Source organism: Stegostoma tigrinum, chromosome 19 (assembly GCF_030684315.1).
Source record: "Stegostoma tigrinum isolate sSteTig4 chromosome 19, sSteTig4.hap1, whole genome shotgun sequence".
In the NCBI taxonomy this organism is placed as follows: domain Eukaryota; kingdom Metazoa; phylum Chordata; class Chondrichthyes; order Orectolobiformes; family Stegostomatidae; genus Stegostoma; species Stegostoma tigrinum.
Window position 1 is genome coordinate 11076001 of NC_081372.1, and position 22565 is coordinate 11098565.

Genomic DNA, 22565 nt, shown 5'->3' on the forward strand with positions numbered 1-22565 from the left:
CATTAGATTACATACAAACATACATGAAATAGGAACAGTCGGTTCTGATTCAAACCCTCGAGCCTGCTCCCTCACTCATTAAGATTATGGCTGCTCTGACATGGTCTCATCTCCACATTCCCACTTACCTCTGATTAACTAATTTATTCAACAATCAGCTACACATTCTAAATATTCAGTGACTGACTCCAAAAATCCCTGCAAAGGAGAGTTCCAAAGACTCTCAACACCTCTGAAAAACCATTTCTCCTCTTCATGTTACATAGAAGATCCTTTTTCAGAAAAAAAATTCTAATCTCTCCCACAAGAGTCATACAGCATAGAAAAGAGTCAATACTCTTTCAGTATTCGTCCTGTCAACTTCTCCCAGGTTCAGAAGTCACATGACACCAGGTGATAGTCCAACAGATTTATTTGAAATCACAAGCTTTCAGGGCACAGCCCCTTTAATCAGGTGAAATGGAAGGAAGCACACCTCAAAAGTTTGTGATTTCAAATAAACCTTTTGGACTATAAACCTGGGTGTCGTGTGACTTCTGACTTTGTCCACCCCAGTCCAACACTGGTACTTCCACAACATGACTCCTCTCTGGATCTGACTTGTCTCAATAAAAATGACCTCTTATTTTTCTGTCCAATGTGCCCCACAAGGTAATCCCTCCATCAAATGTTCCCCCTGATCTACACGGTCACTGAGGGTCTGCGTGCACACAAATCACGTACGTGTCCTTGTACTTCCAGTTCCAGAGGTTTCCGTCACACACTGGCCGCAGAAGTCTGCACAGCGGCAGGGAAAATGAGGGGGAATGTGGCTATCCCAGGAATCAGTCAAGTAAACCTTCTCCAAGCAGCTTCTAATGTATTTCTGTCATTTCTAAAATAAGGAGCCCAACACTGTACTGAGTAGGGTAGTGATCTCACCAACATTTTGCGTAACAGTAACAAAACATCTAACATTATATTCTAATTCCCCACACAACTAACAACCACATTCCATTTCGGACAGTGATGAGCCCTATGTTAGGGCAAATCACCATTACAACAAAACTTGCTCTTTGACAAGTTGGAGTTGAAAAGGAGCAGGAGGAACCTCGAGAGGAATAAGGAGGAACCTTTAAACCTTAGGGTTTTGATAGCCACAAGCACAATTGTCAGTGATAGCGTAATGATAATTGGAGGAGCACATCAATATTGAAGGGTTATGAAGCTGCAGGTTACAGAGGTAGCGAGGGACAAGACCGTCAAAGTATGTGAAAATAAGGCTGAGAATTTAAAATCAAAGTGTTTATTTATCTCTGATGTAGCCAATAAAAATTCTGAAATGTTGGACGTATTGACTTGTTGTTTTACTCTGGGTCAGTATTTACAGTAAAGTGGATGAAAAAGCCAGCATGCCAGTAGGCACAAGGAAACAAATTGTGAAACAGTGTCAGGGACCCAAAAAAATTAACTGAAATGTAACAAGAGTAACAGCGCTAAGGCATTCCAAACCCCTAGGAGCAGATATTTTTAAACCCTGGGATAGGAACCAAATAGATGAGGACACTGAAAGATTATCACATTAGGGACAACTGCAAAGTTCTCACAACTCAAGCAAATTTAGTTTTAGATTAAAGAAATTGTATGTTAATTCATTATTTGTAAAAAATGAACTCTTGTGTATATAGACTTCCAGAAGGGTGCCACACAGCTGACTTGCAAGCAAAATTATTGGTCATGGAATAAAGGGGACAATAGCAACACAGACACAAAATTAGCTGCGAGAGGCCTGCTGATCTTCCCCAGCAATTTGTGTTTTTGTTTCAGATCTCCAGTATTGGCCGTTCTTTGTTCTATTATACAAAGTAACGGCCAATAGATATCTTTCAGGCTGGAGGACGGTTTTTTTAAGTTGAGCTTTCCAAGGATCAGTATTGGGACGCTTGCTTTTTCTGAAATATATTAATGTTCTCAACCTTGCTGTGTACAGGGCACAGAAGCCTGGAAAACTTGCAAAAATGTAAGGAGAATAGTGTAGGACTCAAAGAACATAACTAAGTAGGTAGACTGGGCAGGAAGATGACAAGTGAGGGTCAATGGAAAGATTCTGGTAGGAAGAACATTGAAGACAATAAAACAAAAGGGCACAAGTGAAAGGAGGAGGAGCAGGAGCAGAGTGAAAGGAGTGGAAAGAGAGAAAGAATAGAGATAACAGACAAGAATTTCATTTGGGAAGGTACGTTTTGTGGTGTCCCACAGTAGCAATGTTAAAGCTTCAAATATCCATAGTATTCATCAACAATTTAGAGGATAGCATAGAAAACATGTGTCCAGTTTGCTAATGACACAAAGCTAGGTAAGCTTTAGATGGTTACTATATACATCTACAGATATCTTTTTTTGCAATTTTAAATGCAAAACTGGCAAATAGATTTCAATGATAGCAAATCTGAGTTCATTAATTTTGGACATAACTGACCCAGTCCCACGTGCCAGCATATAGCCCATATCCTCTGATGCTGTTTGGCCTGCTGTATTCATCCAGCTCTACCCCTTGTTATCCCTCTAACCCCTTCCTATTTTTGTACCTATCCAGATGCCTTTTAAAATGTTGTCATTGTACCATCCTCCACCACTTCTTCTGGCAGCTTGTTCCACACACACACAGAAAAATTTGCCTCTCAGGTCCCTTTTAAATCCTTCCCCTCTCACCTTAAAACCTATTCCCTCTGGTTTTGAGCTTCCCTACCCTTGGGAAAAGGCCCTGGCTACTCGCCTTACCTAACCCGCTCATGATTTTATGAGATCACCCCTCGGCCTCAGACACTCCAGGGAAAAAATATTACAGCGTCTCCGTATAATTCAAACCATCCAGTCTTGGTACATCCTTGAGAATCTTTTCTGCACCATCTCCAGTTTAATTACATCCATTAACTGAGTTTTTAAAAGGAACATGCAACAAAGACATGAATAGTGCATGAGGTCAAAGATCAGACATTATTTCACTCCAAGGTGGAGCAGACACAAGGATTGTTCCACGATAAACAGACAGGCATAAGGCAGAAACATAAACAGGGCTTGGTACGATGAAGTACACAGTTAGCAGTGTTCCTAGATAACCTCAAGTTTAATTTTATCTATCCAATCGTTTCAAGTAGTAGCACAGCAACAATACTCCAGCTCAGCCTTATCAGTTACTTAAATAGACCACTGATCTTAATGTCATTAATAACTGCAACTAGGGCTATTTTCAAAGCAAGCACCAGAATTAAGATAACAACAATTCCTGGCAAACTGGAAAAACAACGCCTCATTTTCCACTCTGATACTATTTTAACCTCACTGCGAAGCCTCTTCCAACTCCTGGGATGCTGCTTGGCCTGCTGTGTTCATCCAGCCCCACATTTTATTATCTTGGAATCTCCAGCATCTGCAGTTCCCATTATCTCTGATACTATTTTAGCCTCATTTTCCACTTAGGCAGTTTACTGCCTCCATGACTCGATATGGAGTTTCACAACGTCAGAGAATGACCTCTGTACGTATTCTTTTCTTACACTCTTCCCCCCCCCACCCCACCCCATCTGTGTTTTGCTGACTTTGATCTCATCTGCATGGACCCATTTTCTCCCTTTCACACCCAACATTTACACCTATTTTACATCTCTATTGCTCCTTTACAACCATTATCTTTCACTGTGGGCAGCCTCACAATCTGTTCCAATCGACCCTCCTCTCTGTTTGTCTATTGCATAACAAACACCATTTTCCAGTTTCTTTTAATTCTGAAGAGTCATACCAGACTCAAACGTCGACTCTTTCTCTCCCCATGCTGCCTTTCTCCAGTAATTCCTGCTTCAGTTTCCAAATTGCATGAACATTAGCAAATCATTAGTTGATTAGTCTACTTCCTTCATGTTGAAATGTAAGATTACGTGACCATTTTGGACTGCAACATCTTAAACCGTCTAGACTAAGGGGTATAAAATGTGAAAAGCAAGTCAACTCAACAGGATCTGCAAGAACTCAAGAACAACTCACTTTTCTCCCTTTTGCTGAATTAAGAATTTATAAACTAACTTAATGATTAGCATTCCTCTTACTTTATAACTCAAGTAGAAGATGCACCATCTGACTGTCATTTAAAATGACACTACAAAAGTTCAGAGAATTGCTTGAAATTCTTATTACGAAAGTGCCCAGTTTTCACAGTCATGACCTGAGATACAGACAAGGGGCAGAGGTTAAGTGTAAACTGGATGGTCAGTCCAGATTGTAATGGTGCAAGGGAGATATTGTTAAAGATTAACAATGGTGTATTTTGCTAACCTTGAAGTCAGTGCCGGTTTGGACGACAACTTATTGTCTCATAACAAGCCAAGGCAGACCCACTAATGTGCATTGCACAATGCACCACAAAACCACACAGTTGTGAGCAGTGATTGCAATGAAGGATGTAAATTTAGCTTCACAATTAGGAGGGGTGCAGTTCACATTCCATTTCCCTCTTCATTTCCTGAAGTGACATTGGGATACTGAAGTAACCAGCACAGCAACAATAATTTCACACTCGTACCCTTCTCTCCTCACGTACAAAACATTACAGTCAGCCCACAAGGATATTGGTCAATGTTCTGCTGACAGTTTGAATAGAACATAGAACAGTGCAACATGGTACAGGCCCTTCAGCCCACAATGTTGTGCCAAGCTGTTATCCTACTAAGATCATACTACCCTGTATACCCTACATTTTACTATCCTCCATGTGCCTATCCAAGAGTCACATAAAAGTCTCTAAAGTATCTGACTCCACTACCAGTGCCAGCAGCGCATTCCACACACACCCACCACTCTCTGTGTAAAAAACATACCTCTGACATCTCCCCTATACCTTCCTCCAACCACCTTAAAATTATGCCCCCTTGTAATAGTCATTTCTGCCCTGGGAAAAAATTTCTGGCTATCCACTCTATCTATACCTGTCATCATCTTGTACACCTCTTTCAAGTCCGCTCTCATCCTTCTTCGCTCCAATGAGAAAAGCCCTACCTCCCCCAGCCTTTCCTCATAAGACCTGCCCTCCAGGCAGCATCCTGATAAATCTTTTCTGCACCCACTCTAAAGCTTCCACATCCTTCCTATAATGAGGTGACCAGAACTGAAGCCAATATTCCAAGTACGGTCTAACCAGGGTTTTATGCAGATGCAGCATAAGCCCGCGGCTCTTAAACCAAATTCCCCGGTCAACGAAAGCCAACACACTATGCATCTTCTTTACAACTTGTGTAGCAATTACGATGGATCTATGGACGTGGACCACAAGATCCCTCAGGATACCAGTGACAAATCCCAGATGAGTGCTGCTTTGGAAAAATGAAGCCTCTGACCGTGACCCTTGTTAAGCAAGACTGGGAACTGAATAATCTAAAGAATTTACCTTTAAATTCAGCAATACTTTCACCCACTACAGTTTGCATAACAAAGTCCTAACCTGGTTGGCTTTGAACCCCAATCCTGATGCAAATGGAATGTGATGATCTTGCTGAAATAAGAAAACTGACAAGGAGGTAGCATCCTCTTCACAGAGCAGCTCACTCACCCAGATCGTGGCAAAGTCCGGCAATCTGCACGCACAGAATGTCACGATGGCTAATCTGCAGTTCTGGTTGCCGTTCCGCAAGAGCTTTAACCAACTGGCCTGCCAGGTATCCCACACTACAGGACAACAGACCAGAATGAATTTAACAAGCATACACCGTGTTTTGTACATTAACTGTCATGAGGTTTCTAGTAGACTAAATACCTGTGGATTTTCTTCACGGAGAAAAAGATCACTCAAATGCGGAAGAAGGGGCTCCCCCCAAAACGTCAGCCTGCCTGTTCCTCTGATGCTGCTTGGCCTGCTGTGTTGACCCAGCTCTACACCTTGTTATCTCAGGTTCTTCAGCATCTGCAGTTCCTACTATCACTCACTCAAATGATAACAGCTTTTCCGTATCCGATTTCTTACAATCAACTGCATCCTGACTGTTACTACAGATGAGATACAGATGCTTGTACACTGCCTGTTTAGATTAGATTAGATTCCCTACAGTGTGGAAACAGGCCCTTCGGCCCAACAAGTCCACATCGCCCCTTGGAGCATCCCACCCAGACCCATCCCCCTATAACCCACACACCCCTGAGCACTACGGGCAATTTAGCATGGCCAATCCACCTAGCCTGCACATCTTTGGACTGTGGGACGAAACCGGAGCACCCGGAGAAAACCCATGCAGACACAGTGAGAACGTGCAAACTCCACACAGACAGTCGCCCAACGCTGGAATTGAACTCGGGTCCCTGGCACTGTGAGGCTGCAGTGCTAACCACTGAGCCACCATGCCACCCAAGTTGTAGTCAGATTGAAAGGTGGGTCAGTAACAGGAGCCATCCGACTCTTCTCGTCCCTCCCCTCCTCAACATTTGTTCCCTGTTTTAGGGATAGGCCGGTGACTGCCACCTGGACTATATACTCTCACACCCCATTTCCTGGAAGGACTCCATTCCATTCTTCGAGTTTCTCCATCGCCACCGCATCTGTTCCAATAAAGTTTGGGGGGCGGGGGGGGGGGGGGGGGGGGTGGGGGTGGTCCTTAGAAATATCCAATTTCCTCAACCAAGAATCCCTCACCACTGTGGCTCTCGGCCGTGTCCAACTCCGTTCCCACGCTTCTGCCCCCACCCCTTCTCTTCCCTCCCAAAACACTGGGTCCCCCAGTCCTCATTTTTCACCCACCAGCATCCACATCCAAAACATCATTAACAGCCATTACTGCCAACTCTAACAGGACACCACAACCAGATAAATATTCTCCTCCCTTCCCTCGTCAGCAGGGATTGTTCTCTCCGGAACACTTTGCTCCACTCCTCCTCCCAACATCTCCTCCTCACCTTCCCACGTAATCACAAAAGGTGTAACACCTGCTTGTTTGCTTCCTCCCCCCCTCACCATCCAAATTCTCGACATACCCTCCAGGTGAAGCTGTGACTTACCTGCCCTTCACTCAATCTAGTCTATTATATTCACTATTCACTGAGTAGCCTGCTCTACATTGGTGAGACAAAACACAGACTAGGTTAACAAGGTGTGGAGCTGGATGAACACAGCAGGCCAAGCAGCATCTTAGGAAAGCTGACGTTTTGGGCCTAGACCCTGGGTGACTGCTTTGCAGTGAACTTACTTTCTGTCTGCTCCAAAAGAATTTGAGCTACCAATTGCCTGTCACTTCATCACACCACTGCAATCCCCTGACCAACATCTGTCTCAGGCTTGCTACAGTGCTCCAGTGAAAATAGCGCAGGCTGAAAGAAAAGCACCTCATTTTCCAGTTGGGGACCGTGCACCTTCAGGACTTCATATCAAGTTTGATAATTTTACAGCCTGAACACTCTCTTCCATCCTTTATCCACTCCAACACCCCAGGCCCTATCGTGACATGGGTTGCTTTCAGCACAGCCCAACCCATTCTCACCTACTTATGGTTCCCATTATTAGCTTTCCTTTCTCCTGACGTGAGTTCATAACCTTCATGCTCAGGGAGACAGTGCTACCACTAGGCCAATCTAATATAAAAAGGTTCAAATCATCTACACGCAAAGCTCTCATTGCTGCGATGTCAGTTTCTGTCCCTGTTCTAATTAAATATATACAGCTTTTAGCAGCAGAGACATTCCTCCATTTAGATTCTCCAGACTGAACACTGTGATATTACTTAATAGAACCACTTACCCTGATTTTAGAACTCTAACCAGTTCATGCACATTCCCCACTGAAAAATAAGTGTGCAACTACTTGCATGCATATACCATCCCTAGTGCAGAGAAAAGACCAAGGCATTTCACAGCGGCATAAATCAGCCAAAATGTGACACCAAAGTTACAAAAGGAGATATTAGGCCAGAATAACAATAGCTTTGACAAAGGCATAACAGAGATCCCAAAAGAGGAAAAAGAGGAATTTAAGTGGTTAATTCCAGAGGTTCAGATCATTTTTAAAAAATCATTCATGGATATGGTTGCTGTTAGGTAGGGCACCATCTTACTGGCCTGCCTACACAGCTGGAAGTTGGAGTAATGCTCGTCAGGGATGCACAACAGGCCACAATTGGAGAAATGCAATGGTTTTTGGAGAGTTATATTGAAATGGAAGTGAGAAGACAAGAGGAAGAGAAGGGTTGGTCATGGAGGGATGGAAATTTAAAGAGAAAAAATAATATCACTAGAATGCCAGTTCAAAAGGTCAGCAATCACAGGATCAGGGGTCGAAGAGGGTGTCAGACAAGCAGCAGAGTCTTGTAGAAATGGAAGCTTTTGAAGGATAGAAGATCAGAGGTCAGAGATGAGAGTGTTAAAATAGTTAGGTGTGATTGTCAGTTCAGGCACCAAATGGACATAATATGCTCAATAATATTATGGAAATATGTATATTGTGTTCACAATTTCAAGAAGCAAGTTTTAACTTAAAAAGACATCAGTCATGAACACTCAGCAGTGATAGGGAGGTGGTTAAACTCCAAGACATTTAACCCATCCAGTGGCCTGACTGCAGAATGACTACAGAAACTCGGGAGTCCTGAAAAAGATCTTATGGAATAACTTAAAATCCTGGAGCTGAGGGAATCCTCCCCTGGATATGCTCCATCGATTACTCAACATGTATTAATGTTTTGGAAATTGGCACTGAGTCAGTCTCAGTTTTGAACAGTGTACAGTGCATGAGTGGAAAATGAGATGTTGTTGCATTGAGCTTCTCCGGAGAATTATAGCGGGCAGAGCATAGACATGTCAGCAGTGGGCTTGTCCCATCAAAATTGATCTACTTCTTGCTTTTCCCAACTTCCATGCACCTCAAATCCTGCATCTTTATCTCTGCTCTCTGTCACTGATACTCCCTTTACCTTTGGCTCTGCACACCCTCACCCTCTCCTCCTTTTTCGCTCATCCTCCCACTTGGTCACCAAATTGAAAACCATCATTTTCCAGGTCCCTTCAGTTCCAAGGAGTCATTGGACTCAAAACATCAATTCTGCTCCTCTCTCCACAGAAACCGCCTGCTGAATTTGTCCAGCACTTTCTACTTTTCAGCTAAACCTCCTCCCTGGATTCCTCACCCTATGGAATGCTCGAATCTGTTGTGAGAAGCACCAGGAAAGACAAAGTATGTCCCTCCGAGCTGCTTGATGAATCGGAGCCGCTGAAACTGTGGAGTGTCAATGATCTGGACAAGGACTGGATGCATCTCAATGTGGCCATGGATTGGGTCATTGAATACCTATAGGAAAAACCAAAAATCTCACTTTACATTGTCAGTGTGATTGTATTTACTACAAATCCCACACACAGGTTAACCAAATTAATTAGTCATTTGAAATTACACAAACCTGTTATTAGAACATGCATTTTCTTAACAGCACAGGCCATTCAGCACAAATGTTCTACCCTAGAACAAAAACAAAGTTGCTGGTAAAGCTCAGTAGGTCTGGCAGTATCAGTGAAGGAAAAATACAGAGTTAACATTTCGGGTCCGGTGACCTTTCCTCAGACCAAAACGTTAACTCTGTTTTTTTTCCTCCACAGATGCTGACAGAGCTGTTGAGCTTTTCCAGCAACTTTGTTTTTGTTCTAATTTTGCAGTATCCGCAGTTCTCTCGGTTTTTGTTCTACACTAGAGTTAAGGATGCATGGGAGTCTCCTCCATTCAACATACCCTTCTATTCCTTCGTCCCTCAGGTACTTACCTAGCATCTGGTTATATAGATCTGCACCTCACTGTAAGACAGTCCACATTATAATCATTCTCTGGGTAAAGGGGTAAACACTGGATTTTGCCATTGGATTGATTCATGACTTGGGGCCCTTGTTTTGGAACTCACTATGAGTGGAATAACCTGCTCCAAGCTTACTCTACACAGTCCCTTTATAATTTGAAAAAGGCCTTTGCTGCGTCACATTTCACTGATTGTTGAGAGAGTTTACAAAAATGCAATGGTGTAATGACTTGGTCTTTGTGCCTCACTGTAGGAAGTTCGAGTTGCTATTTAAGCTTCCACTTTAACGCACGTTGCAGTCTGCATTTTTGTAAAATGATGGTACAGGCTCCAATTTTCTTGTTATCATATGGTTAACCAGGAATCTCTTTCATTCTTTCCGCCAGCCAGTATTGTTGGATTGGCCATGCAAAATTGCCCATCGTGTTCAGGGATGTGTTGGGTAAGTGGATTATAGAGGGATGGGTCGAGGTGGGATCCTCTGAGGTTTGGTGGGCAGCATCCCAACTCTGACCACCCCAAGTAGATGACTGAGCATGTCTAGTACCAGCCTCTGACTCACTAAATCAGAAGCCCCTGATCAAAAGCTATCCACCTTAACTTAACAGAGACCTGCTGACAAGCTCAATGTGTTCAAAAAGTAAGGCAAGACAAAAAGTCATATGAGCCTGGTATCTCTGATTGTGTGGGTGAAATTCAAGAAAGCAAGGCAAGACAAGTCAAAACAAGGATGCTATGCTCAGAGTAAGTATGCAGTCCATGAGCTGAGCGGATGTTGCTGAGCACACACTGAGCTTGCTGCAGCACGACATTGAGAATTGCTGGCATCGCCCCAAGGTTCAGAAGCAAACTGTAAGCAGACTGAAGATATGCCAGGAGGGTTTGTAGAAGCTGGCGCTTGTCAAATGCCAATGCCTGTGGAGAGAGGGGTCTGGTGCTCATGGAGTGTGACCCAGAATACTAGCACCTGGTGCCCAACGTGGAGACTGTTCGGAGCAAGTGGGGAGCTAAATTCACTGACTATCTGCCTTGGTTTCTATGTCAGGTTTTCTCAACATCAAGCATGTTCAGCAAGTTCAGACTTTTATGAGGTCAGTTGGGTTGTGGAGAAGGTGTTAACAAACAATAATCCCTCTTAATTGGTAGCACAGCACTACCTAGGGAGAAGCCCACCATGTCATGTAGACAGCATAAGAATGGGATGTCATGCTCAAGGTTACAATGGGCCTCACCAGACTTCCCACTCACCCAGCGATAGTGCCCACTCCCTCACAGGATCTGCATAAGAAAGCAACACTACAGTCTACTCAATCACCCACAACCCTGATCCCCCCATCATTTTTCAAATGAGATCTGAAATAACTCCAGAGGATATATTCTGTCACCTAGTCACCCTTTATTTACACATGATTGGTCTTTGATTATAGTACTGTCTCATAGAGACACGCAGTTTTTTTTATCTGTCAGCCAAGGCTCCCTGATGGGGCCAGATTAATAACCCCAATAAGGGAACTCAGATTCTATAAGGTCCAGCTGGTTGACCTCATTACAATCTCTGCGGCATCCTCCTCCAAACACTCAGTATGGTCACCAGCCAGAGAAGGAAACCAGATTTAAGGCTGTTCAACTTCCCCTAGACACCTACCTTCATATCCATAGGTTTCTGCCACAGCAAATTGATACATTTGATCAGATCCATGCGTTCACCAAGAGGTCTACAATGAAGAAAACGGCATAACCACAAAAAAGTTATGGCTTACAAAGGTGAAGCAGCCAATCTGTGACATTCAGTGCCCACTTAGCAACCATTTGAAAATATTTACAAATTAAAAATTGCATATTGTATTACAAGAGGCTGGATATTATCTCACAGCTCCGTACTTTCATTCCATCTAAAGCACAGAAGGCTATTCAGCCCTTCAAACCTGTTCCAAAGTGGGTTACTACATCTTCAAGACTGAAAGACATGTTAGGGACAAGGAATATCTCTCAACTCCATCTCCATTACAAGACTAGTTTCACTTCTCCTTTTATTAACATCCCCAGAAACAAAGGGAATATAGGAGGTGCTTCAATCATTATGGCCAAAGCACCATAAAACAGAATTGAACAAACATAATTAATGAAACAGCTCAAACCATATAAGTAGTTCAAATTTGGGCTAAAATAAGTCAAGGAGGTTAAACTGACATGATGTGGAGGTGCCGGTGTCGGACTGGGGTGGATAAAGTCAGAAGTCACAAGACACCAGGTTATAGTCCCACAAGTTTATTTGAAATGACAAGCTTGTAGAGCGCAGCTTGAGGAGCTCCAAGAGCACGTGATTTCAAATAAGCCTGGTGTTGTGTGACTGCTAATCTGGCAGCCCCAAGGTGGTCCATGGTATGAGGGGATTTAAACTGGAAGGAAGACTTATTAAACTGGAACTGCCTTTGCTACATCGTGATTGGATGGGGATGATTCAAGTTCCGACAGAAAAGTCGAGGATGGGCAGAAACTACATTGTTTACTGTGAATGAGGAAGTACAGATAGAAGAGTAAGTGGAAGACGTAAGACCAGAAGACATAGGAATAAAAGCAGACCATTTGGTTCATCATTGAGATCATGGCTGATCTGCCAATCGTCAACTCCACTTTCATGCCAGTTCTCTTTAACCCTGGGTTCTCCTCTCCAGAGAGGAAAATCCCTCCATACACAGGATCAACCGAGGGAACCTTTTCAATGGAACCTGGAGGCCCCGGTCTATTGTCACTATTTCATAGTTATCATTGCTAATCACACAGTATTCCTCACATACACTATGGAGCATCAACGTGGATTGTACAGTCAAGGTTTGAGTGGGTCCTGGAACCCATAACCTCCTCCCCTTTATTCAAAAAAGTGACACTAACTGAGCCACAATAAAGGAGTGGAATTGGTTTGTAGTGAGGAGAGGGGGATTATGGGAGAAGGCCACACGACAATAAGAACTAGGAGCAGAATTAGGCCATTTGGACCATCAATTCTGCTCTTCCCACTCAATGGCCGAGTGGTATTATTACTAGACTATTAATCCAGAAACCAAGATAATGTTCGGAGGACCCAGGTTCAAACCAGTTTCAGCCAGAGCACCCCCCCCCACCCCATCCTTCTAAACACCATGGAGTACAAAAGGAGAGTCCTCAATTGCTCCACATATGACAAACCCTTCACCTCCAGCATCATTCTTGCAACCATACTCTGCATTCCCATCAACACTAGCATATCCTTCCTTAAACACAGGCCCAAATTTGATCACAATATTCCCAATACGGTCTGACCAGAACCTTATACAGCCTCAGCAGTACAATTCTGCTCCCGTATTCCAGCCCACTTGAACTGTTCACATTGCATTTGCCTTCCTAACCGCCAACTGAACCTGCTCACTAACCTTAAAAGAATCCTGAAGTAGGAGTCCTAAATCCCTTTGTGCTTCAGATTTCGGAAGCTCTTCCCCATTTAGAAAATAGTCTAGGCTTTTACTCTTCCTAAGAAAGTATATAACCCTCACACTTTCCCACATTGTATTCCATGAGGCACTTCTAATATGTTCAAGTCCTTCTGCAGTTACCAGCCTCCTCAACACCACTTGTCCCTCCACCTATCTTGGAGGCATCTGCAAACTTAGCAACAATGCCCTGAGTTGCTTTGTCCAAATCATTTATGTATAATGTAAATCTAAGAAGGCATTTAGTCAGTTACTTGAAGAGAAAGGATGTGCGCAGGCTTTACAGGGAACAGAGCCGGAGAATACAGGAAATCAGATGGTCGTTCAGTGGGCCAGTACTGACATATTGGGCTAAATGGCCTCGGTCTGCACTGCAACAACTCGATGATTCTGTATTGACACAGATGGAAGTGGTGATTATTGCAAAGTTGGGTAGAGTACTTGGGGATGGGGAGGCAGGATGTTCGAATTTGGTGTCTGTAAAATGCTAGGGAGGAGGAAAGCATTGCTTGGTACCTTTTTTAAAAGAATCGATTTTTCTGTGCTTTAGAGATTTAAAATGGACATCTGTGAGCAACAGCTTGAAAGTTTGCAAATGCACAGACAGCATCTAATTTGAAACATTTGTATCAAAAGGCCAGACAGTTAGCAGGCCAAGCAGCAGGGTTTTTAAACCAAGAAAACAGGCCTTTGAATTTAACAAATCATTTTGAACCAGGACTTAGTCACCAAAAACCTATTAAATTTAAGTATGATGGTTTTGACAACATAGGGCCTATCCTATTGTAAGAAGTACTGATATGTCATCAAGGGTATAAAAAGAAGGGATAATGGGAACTGCAGATGCTGGAGATTCCGAGATAACAAAGTGTGAAGCTGGATGAACACAGCAGGCCCAGCAGCATCTCAGGAGCACAAAAGCTGACGTTTCGGGCCTAGGCCCTTCATCAGAGAGAACTGCTGCCTCTCACAGCTTCCTCTGTGTCTTAGAGAAGGCACCATCTAAGTAACAATAGTACCAAGGGCACAACTAGTTAATATTCCTGACAGTAGGATTGATGGAGAAGGCATAAAACATTCCAGATACCATGAAACCTGGCTGTGATTGAGAGATTCAATTCTGTGTTTATATAGGCGAGCCTTGTATTTACCAGAACATTGCACCATTAGAATCTTGCTTTCTTTGGGAATAGTTCGTAGTTAGAATGGATTATTCAGTTGGTTATTAGTTGAGTTAATTTGTTTATTGTTAGAGTTAGGTGAATAAATTACCTATTAATTTTAAAATGAATGTCAGGGATTTATTTCATCTAACCACTAAAAGTTGCTGAAAAGCAGGGCACACTGTTTTACAGATTATAGGTCAAGCTGCTGCTCTTTGGGTCTTTCAGTTCTCGGTTGGGGGACGGGGGTCCAACCTCCACTTTATAACAGTTATGGCCTAGTGGTAATAATCGCTGAACTGTTAATCCAGAGATAAGCTGTGGAGCTGGATGAACACAGCAGGCCAAGCAGAGTCTTAGGAGCAGGAAAGCTGAGGTTTCAGGCCTAGACCTTTCATCAGAAAATCTAATCTATTTGATTTTCTGATGAAGGGTCTCGGCCCGAAATATCAGCTTTCCTGCTCCTCTGATGCTGCTCGGCCTGCTGAGTTCATCCAGCTCCACAGCTTATTTCTAAGATTCTCCAGCATCTGCAGTTCCTATTATCTCTGTTAATCCAGAGAACCAAGTAAGGTTCTGGGGACCCGGGTTCGAATCCCATTGGGACAGATCGTGGAATTTGAATTCAATAAAGAAAAAACTGGAATTAAAAATCTAATGATGACCATGAATCTATTATTGATTGTCGGAAAAACCCATCTGGTTCAGTGATGTCCTTTGGGGAAGGAAACTGCCATCGTTACCTGGTCTGGCCTACATGTGACACACAGCAATGCAGTTCACACTTAACTGCGCTCTGAGCAAACAGGGGTGGGAAATAAATACTGGCTTAGCTGGAGACGCCCTCATCCCAATGATTGGACAAACAGGCAGGAAGCTGGCCACCAGGATACATGAACATCAACTAGCCACAAAACGACATGACCCACTATCACTCGTATCCTTACGTACAGATGAGGAAGAACACCACTTTGATTGGGACAACACATCCATCCTAGGACAAGCCAAACAGAGACACGCACAAGAATTCCTAGAAGCATGGCATCCCAACCGGAACTCCATCAACAAACACATTGGCTCCAAATCAATCTACCATCCTCTGAGAAAAAGAACAGGAAATGACATCGCCAACGCAGGAAATGACATCACCAACCCAAGGAAACCTAACCAGATAAATAGAAAGCGGGACATAACACCAGCGCTTCGTCGGAGGCTCGCTGATGATGTTACCTAGAATGGTGAGAAACGTCTGAAAACTAACCTTCCAGCTCAGCGAGCAAACTCACATCCACGAAGCAAGAATGTTAACTCTCTACCTTTGATTCTGGGGAAAATTCTTTTTTCAGAATTAATAATCGTTACACAGATAGTCATAACACCCCCAGTTTACACAGAATATTGCCCTTAATTATAATATTGAAACACTTACTTCACTCCCATCTGCTCCAAGTCAGATTGTGTCAGATAAGGTAGTTTACTTCCAGTTAGTTTTTCATCTGAAGAATGAGAAGAAGGAAACAAATCATGAAGCATTATTTTGTTCAATTTTTAGCCCCAACTGATTCTTTTACATAAACAATAATAGTTTGGGCTTCTACTCATTCAAGCTTACAACAATGCAGAGAGATCTGAATTAAATAATGAAGATTACTGACAAGATTGATGTGGAGGGGTTGTTTCTCCTTGCGGGAGAGTTTAGGGCCAGAGGGCATAATCCGAGAATAAGAAGTCACCTGGTTTAAATCAGAGATGAGGAAGAATCATTTTATCTCAAAGAAGTCAACCTGTCAAACTCTTTGCTGCAGAGATTGTGGAGGCTGGGTTGCTAAGTATGTCCAAGGCTGAGATAGACAGATTTTTAATCAGTCAGGAAATCAAGTGAAAAGGGAAGAGGCAGGAAAGTGGAACAGAGGGTGATCAGATCAGCTTTGACCTCATTGAATGGTGGATGATTCAATGAGCCAAATGGCCTACTTCTGCTCCTACGTCTTACGAAGTGATAATTACTTACTCATTCATGAAACCTGGGCATTGCTGGCTGGCTTTGTTTGCCCTCGAGAAGGTAGTGGTGAGCTGCCTTCCTCAACCACTGCAATTCATGTGCTGTAAGTAGATTCACAATGTCCTGAAGGAGGGAATTTCAGGATTTTGACCCAGTGACAGTGAAGGAATAGTGTTATATTTTCAAGTCAGGATGGCAAGTGGCTTGGAAGAGATCTTGCAAGTGGTTGGCAGTGTTGTCATGTATCTACTGCTCTTGTCCATCTAGATGGAAATGGCTGTAGGTTTGGAAGGTGCTGTCTAAGGAGTTTTGGTGAATTTCTGTTGTTCATCTTGGACACGGCACACGGCCCCTGCTACTGAGCATCAGCAGTGGAGGGAGGGGATGGTTGTGCATGTTGTGCCAATGAAGCTAGTGGTTATGTCTGGACGGTGTTAAATCCCTCGACTATTGTTGGAGCTGCACTGATCCAGGCAAGTGGGGAGTATTCCATCACATTCCTAACTTGTGCCTTGTAGATGGTGGACAAGCTCTGGGATGTCAGGAGGTGAGTTACTCACCGCAGTATTCCTAACCTGTGATCTGCTCTTGTACAGGGCCAGTTCAGTGGAGTTGGAGGGGAAAATATTGTGGGAGGAAGATTACGTCAATCGCGACTTTGTTTTTATTTTGAACCACAAAAAGCGACAATATGGTTGAGCAGAAGAATTTCCCCAAAACATCTAATGAATCTCCCAGAGAATTTAAGTATCTTGAAAAATCCACAAATCTCAGATGCATGTTCAGGAAATATCAGCTTTTATTTCAAAAGAGAAACCTGAATCAAGGAAGATTAGTTTACTGCACACAGAAACAGATAAGCTGAAGCCTTCCTCCGTTGTCAGAATAGGAACTCAAAAAAGATGTGGTGGGCACCCATCTAATCAACATTCACTCTCTACACCACTGATGCAGAGTTTCAACAATGTGCACAATCGACATGATGGTCCTTGGTCAGCATCTTACAACTCTCAAGCTCCATCACCCAGGACAACTGCAGTGGATGCATGGGAACTCCGGCACCTACACATTCCTCTCCAAGTCACAGCGCCCTGACTTGGAACTACAGCACCATTCTTTCACTGTCCTTGGGTCAAAATGTTGGATCTCACCCACCAACAGTACAGTGAACTACCTCCGGGAGCTGCAATACAAGGCAGTGACGGATTACCATCTCCTCAAAGGCAAGTAGTGACAGATGAGAAGTGCAGGTCTAGCCAGGCACACCTCCATCCAGTAAATTAATAAAACAAACGTAAAACTAAAAAGAGATAGTAGGAACTGCCGATGCTGGAGTCTGAGATAACAAGGTGTGGAACTGGATAAACACAGCAGGACAAGCAGCAGAGGAGCAGGAAGGCTGATGTTTTGGGTCTGGATCCTTCTTCAGAAAATGCCCTGTAGAGAAAAATACCTATTCATTCCAAACAAACAGTTAAATCAGACTTGAAAAGTTAACGTTCTCGCTCCTCCTCTCTCTACACAGATGTTGCCAGACCTGCTGAGTTTCACAAGCAGTTGTGTCTTTATTTCAAATCTGTCGGCCATATTTATCTGAACTGGTCTAAATGTGGCTCCAAATTCAACAACAGTCCACTGTACAGTGGCTTTTCAAATAGTTAGCTTACCACTCAGCTTAAGGGCAACTCGAGATGTTGACAAACACTGATCTTGTCAATGACACTCACAATTCCATGTAAGAATAAAGAAAAAGAATACTCATTGGAGCGTGCCACAATGAACATGAAATGAGTTTCTGATATACAGATCTTAATCTTCTGAAGAAATTTGGCAATTTCCATTGCACAATTCAGGAAGTGACTGTAGAGAAGGCAGTTGCATAGTGGTTATCCAGGGTTATTAGGAAGGAAATGTGATGTGAACCTGACCTGACTCCACAGCAATCTTCAGTCTCTTAAAAATGACCTAGCAAGCTGAAGGTTGAGGGAATAGACAAATGTGTCATCTTGTCAGTGACAAATATCCCATGAATGAATTAGGAAAACAAGCAATGGTTTTTATTATAGATAATAAAATGTGAGGCTGGTTGAACACAGCAGGCCAAGCAGCATCTCAGGAGCACAAAAGCTGACGTTTCGGGCCTAGACCCTTCATCAGAGAGGGGGATGGGGAGAGGGAACTGGAATAAATAGGGAGAGAGGGGGAGGCAGACTGAAGATGGAGAGAAAAGAAGATAGGTGGAGAGGAGAGTATAGGTGGGGAGGGGATAGGTCAGTCCAGGGAAGACGGACAGGTCAAGGAGGTGGGATCAGGTTAGTAGGTAGGAGATGGAGGTGCGGCTTGGGGTGGGAGGAAGGGATGGGTGAGAGGAAGAACAGGTTAGGGAGGCAGAGACAGGTTGGACTGGTTTTGGGATGCAGTGGGTGGAGGGGAAGAGCTGGGCTGGTTGTGCGGTGCAGTGGGGGGAGGGGACGAACTGGGCTGGTTTTGGGATGCGGTGGGGGAACGGGAGATTTTGAAGCTGATGAAGTCCACATTGATACCATTGGGCTGCAGGGTTCCCAAGCGGAATATGAGTTGCTGTTCCTGCAACCTTCGGGTGGCATCATCGTGGCACTGCAGGAGGCCCATGATGGACATGTCATCTAAAGAATGGGAGGGGGAGTGGAAATGGTTTGCGACTGGGAGGTGCAGTTGTTTATTGCGAACCGAGCGGAGGTGTTCTGCAAAGTGGTCCCCAAGCCTCCGCTTGGTTTCCCTAATGTAGAGGAAGCCACACCGGGTACAGTGGATGCAGTATACCACATTGGCAGATGTGCAGGTGAACCTCTGCTTAATGTGGAAAGGCATCTTGGGGCCTGGGATAGGGGGGAGGGAGGAGGTGTGGGGGCAAGTGTAGCATTTCCTGCGGTTGCAGGGGAAGGTGCCGGGTGTGGTGGGGTTGGAGGGCAGTGTGGAGCGAACAAGGGAGCCGCGGAGAGAGTTTGACTTTCCACATTAAGCAGAGGTTCACCTGCACATCTGCCAATGTGGTATACTGCCTCCACTGTACCCGGTGTGGCTTCCTCTACATTGCGGAGACCAAGCGGAGGCTTGGGGACCACTTTGCAGAACACCTCTGCTCGGTTCGCAATAAACAACTGCACCTCCCAGTCGCAAACCATTTCCACTCCCCCTCCCATTCTTTAGATGACATGTCCATCATGGGCCTCCTGCACTGCCACAATGATGCCACCCGAAGGTTGCAGGAACAGCAACTCATATTCCACTTGGGAACCCTGCAGCCCAATGGTATCAATGTGGACTTCATCAGCTTCAAAATCTCCCGTTCCCCCACCGCATCCCAAAACCAGCCCAGTTCGTCCCCTCCCCCCACTGCACCGCACAACCAGCCCAGCTCTTCCCCTCCATCCACTGCATCCCAAAACCAGTCCAACTTGTCTCTGCCTCCCTAACCTGTTTTTCCTCTCACCCATCCCTTCCTCCCACCCCAAGCCGCACCCCCATCTACCTACTAACCTCATCCCACCTCCTTGACCTGTCCATCTTCCCTGGACTGACCTATCCCCTCCCTGCCTACACTCTCTCCACCTATCTTCTTTACTCTCCATCTTCGGTCCGCCTCCCCCTCTCTCCCTATTTATTCCAGAACCCTCTCCCCATCCCCCTCTCTGATGAAGGGTCTAGGCCCGAAACGTCAGCTTTTGTGCTCCTGAGATGCTGCTTGGCCTGCTGCGTTCATCCAGCCTCACATTTTATTATCTTGGATTCTCCAGCATCTGCAGTTCCCATTATCAATGGCTTTTATTATTCTGGCAGGCCAACAAAGTTTATTCCACTACCAATCTTTCCAAGCTTATGACGAATCCACAAAACCCTTCCCCTTGACTTACTCTTAGGCTCTTTTGCACCAAGGTTACTTTAGCCCCTTCTTCCAATGTGAAAAAGATTTTAAAAACCCACTTATCATGTCTCCCTCTGTCCTACTTTGTATTATAATCTTATCCTCAACTGTTTTCAAATAAGTTCACATTCCCTTTCCATTAGTTCATTGATTTAAAAAAAACTGGACAGAGCACTTTTCCCCATTTTCCCACCCACTTTGTTGCTTACTTTCTCTTTCTATTGTGTTTAATAGCTCTTCCAATCTCCTTTGCCTTGCATTCATGTCAGTATTTTCTAGTAACTTGAGACTAGCTCTTTATTTTCTTACTATAGTTTCTGTTGTCGAAAAAATTGAGCCATTAGCCTCTAGTGTGCAATTTTACTGAACCTAATGCCTGTGGAAATACTTCCCATTGTTTGATCATTTATTTACATATTAATAGAATTTGTGTAAGCCTCTATCAGTGCGGCACTATCTTTTACCTTGTCTGGTGTCTTAAGTACACAATTGTGTTTTTATAGCAGAAGTTTGCAAACAGTGGGTCATGTTACCCACAGGGATCGTAGATGCAGTTTTAGCTGGCAGCGGCAATATGATCAGCAAGGCTATGGAATTCTCAAAACTTATACTTATATTACATATTTGATCAATAATACCCAAATTTCAATAAGTATTTATATACACAGCATTATTAAGCTGCTTTATTACCTTTTGTCAATTTTCAAGTCTCAAAACAGGCTCATATTGGAAAGTAGCGTGGGGAACAATTTTAAAGCTACAGTGAACGGAGGGCATGACAAATATTTTATTTTGCTTTTATGTTTACCAATTAATAGCTCAGCCCATTGCAATGTGTGCAATTAGTGTCCATTTCTACTTAAGGTTAAGAAAAATCACGTCCCTCCCTCCTTTCTCTATTTTACTCTAAAATCAAAGATGTAATATGATCAATATTGCAACAGCCTACTTCCTTATTGGTGTTTTGAACAATGCAAGGTGACATTTTTGAAACAGACAAGGTTCTTCTCGCATTTGAAAAGGTCGACTCAGAAGGTGTTTCGCCTTGTGACAGAGTCTAGGAGCAGACAGCATAATCTCATATTAAAAAGGGGTCACCCATCCAAGACAGAGGAGGAATTTCTTCTCTCAGAGGGAGTGAACTTGTGGAATTCCTTACCACAGAGAACTGTCAAGGATGGATTGCTGAGCAATGTTCCCTCCAAGGCATTCAATTACACAGATACCAGGAAGTTCCACAACACAGGCTTCTGCCTGATCAGACCTCAGAAATCCACGTAGTGGGGGAAAGAATTAGAGGGAACACTGCTGTTAAGTGCGTACAAAGACTGATATTGACAGATTTAAATCTGGAAAGGAATCAAGGGTGAGAGGAAAAAAAGACAGGAAAGTGGAATTGAGGATTATCAAATCAGCAACAATCCTACTGAATGACAGCGTAGACTCAATGGGCCAAACAGCCTATTCTGCTCATCTCAGTTTTATGGTCTCGCCATCTAAATGCATGACTGCAGGTGCAACTCAAGAGCTGAAAGTCCTCACTTTTATTCCCCTCTGTGCTTTGTCAGAGATCTTAAGAACACCTGAGTGGAATTTCCACCTAACTCCCACTAGAGAAACAGTAGTTCAGTAATGAGAACTCCCAAAGAGATGTATACCACATGCATCAGAGAATGGTGATGCCCAAATAAGAATACACAAGCACAGCCAAAATGCTTCTAATATTCCACATCTAAACAGAATGCTGATGTGGACTGGTGAAAGACTTCAAATGATCCCGACAATCTTCCAGCATTAAGTCATACAGTGGTACAGCACAGAAACAGTCCTAACTGGTGTGACCCAGCCATGCTTAGCAGATATTCTACACTAATCTAGTTCCATTTGTCAGCAACTGACCCATATCCATCTAAGCCCTTGATGTTCATATACCCATCCAGGTGCCTTTTAAATGTAACTTCCCCATCTCACCTTAAAACAGTGCCCTTTAGTTTTGGGGTCCCCTACTCTGGGGGAAAGAGACCTTAGCTATTCACCCTATCCATGCACCGCATGACTTTATAAACTCCTGCAAGGTCACCCTTCAGCATCGGACGCTCCAGGGAAAATAGTCCCAGTGTATTCAGCCTCTCTCCATAGCTCAAACCCTCCAAACCCTCGCAACATTCTCGTAAATCTGACTCGGCAGGGATCCTTTCAAAACAAGATCTACAACATTATTAATAGACAACATTCGGACGT

The 22565-nt window shown here is 43.7% G+C and overlaps 1 protein-coding gene across 2 annotated transcripts in view; it reads right to left on the reverse strand.

The window, feature by feature from the left end:
* Nucleotides 1-22565, reverse strand: part of samhd1 (SAM domain and HD domain 1) — a 68893-nt gene that overhangs the window by 45434 nt on the left and 894 nt on the right. For both annotated transcript variants that reach the window (XM_048550210.2, XM_048550209.2), the window contains exons 2-5: nucleotides 15848-15914; nucleotides 11434-11503; nucleotides 9132-9292; nucleotides 5579-5694 (exon numbers count right to left, since the gene is read on the reverse strand). In XM_048550210.2, the coding sequence (XP_048406167.1) occupies nucleotides 5579-5694; nucleotides 9132-9292; nucleotides 11434-11503; nucleotides 15848-15858 (358 nt within the window). In that variant the 5' untranslated portion in view covers nucleotides 15859-15914. The remainder of the gene's footprint in view (nucleotides 1-5578; nucleotides 5695-9131; nucleotides 9293-11433; nucleotides 11504-15847; nucleotides 15915-22565) is intronic.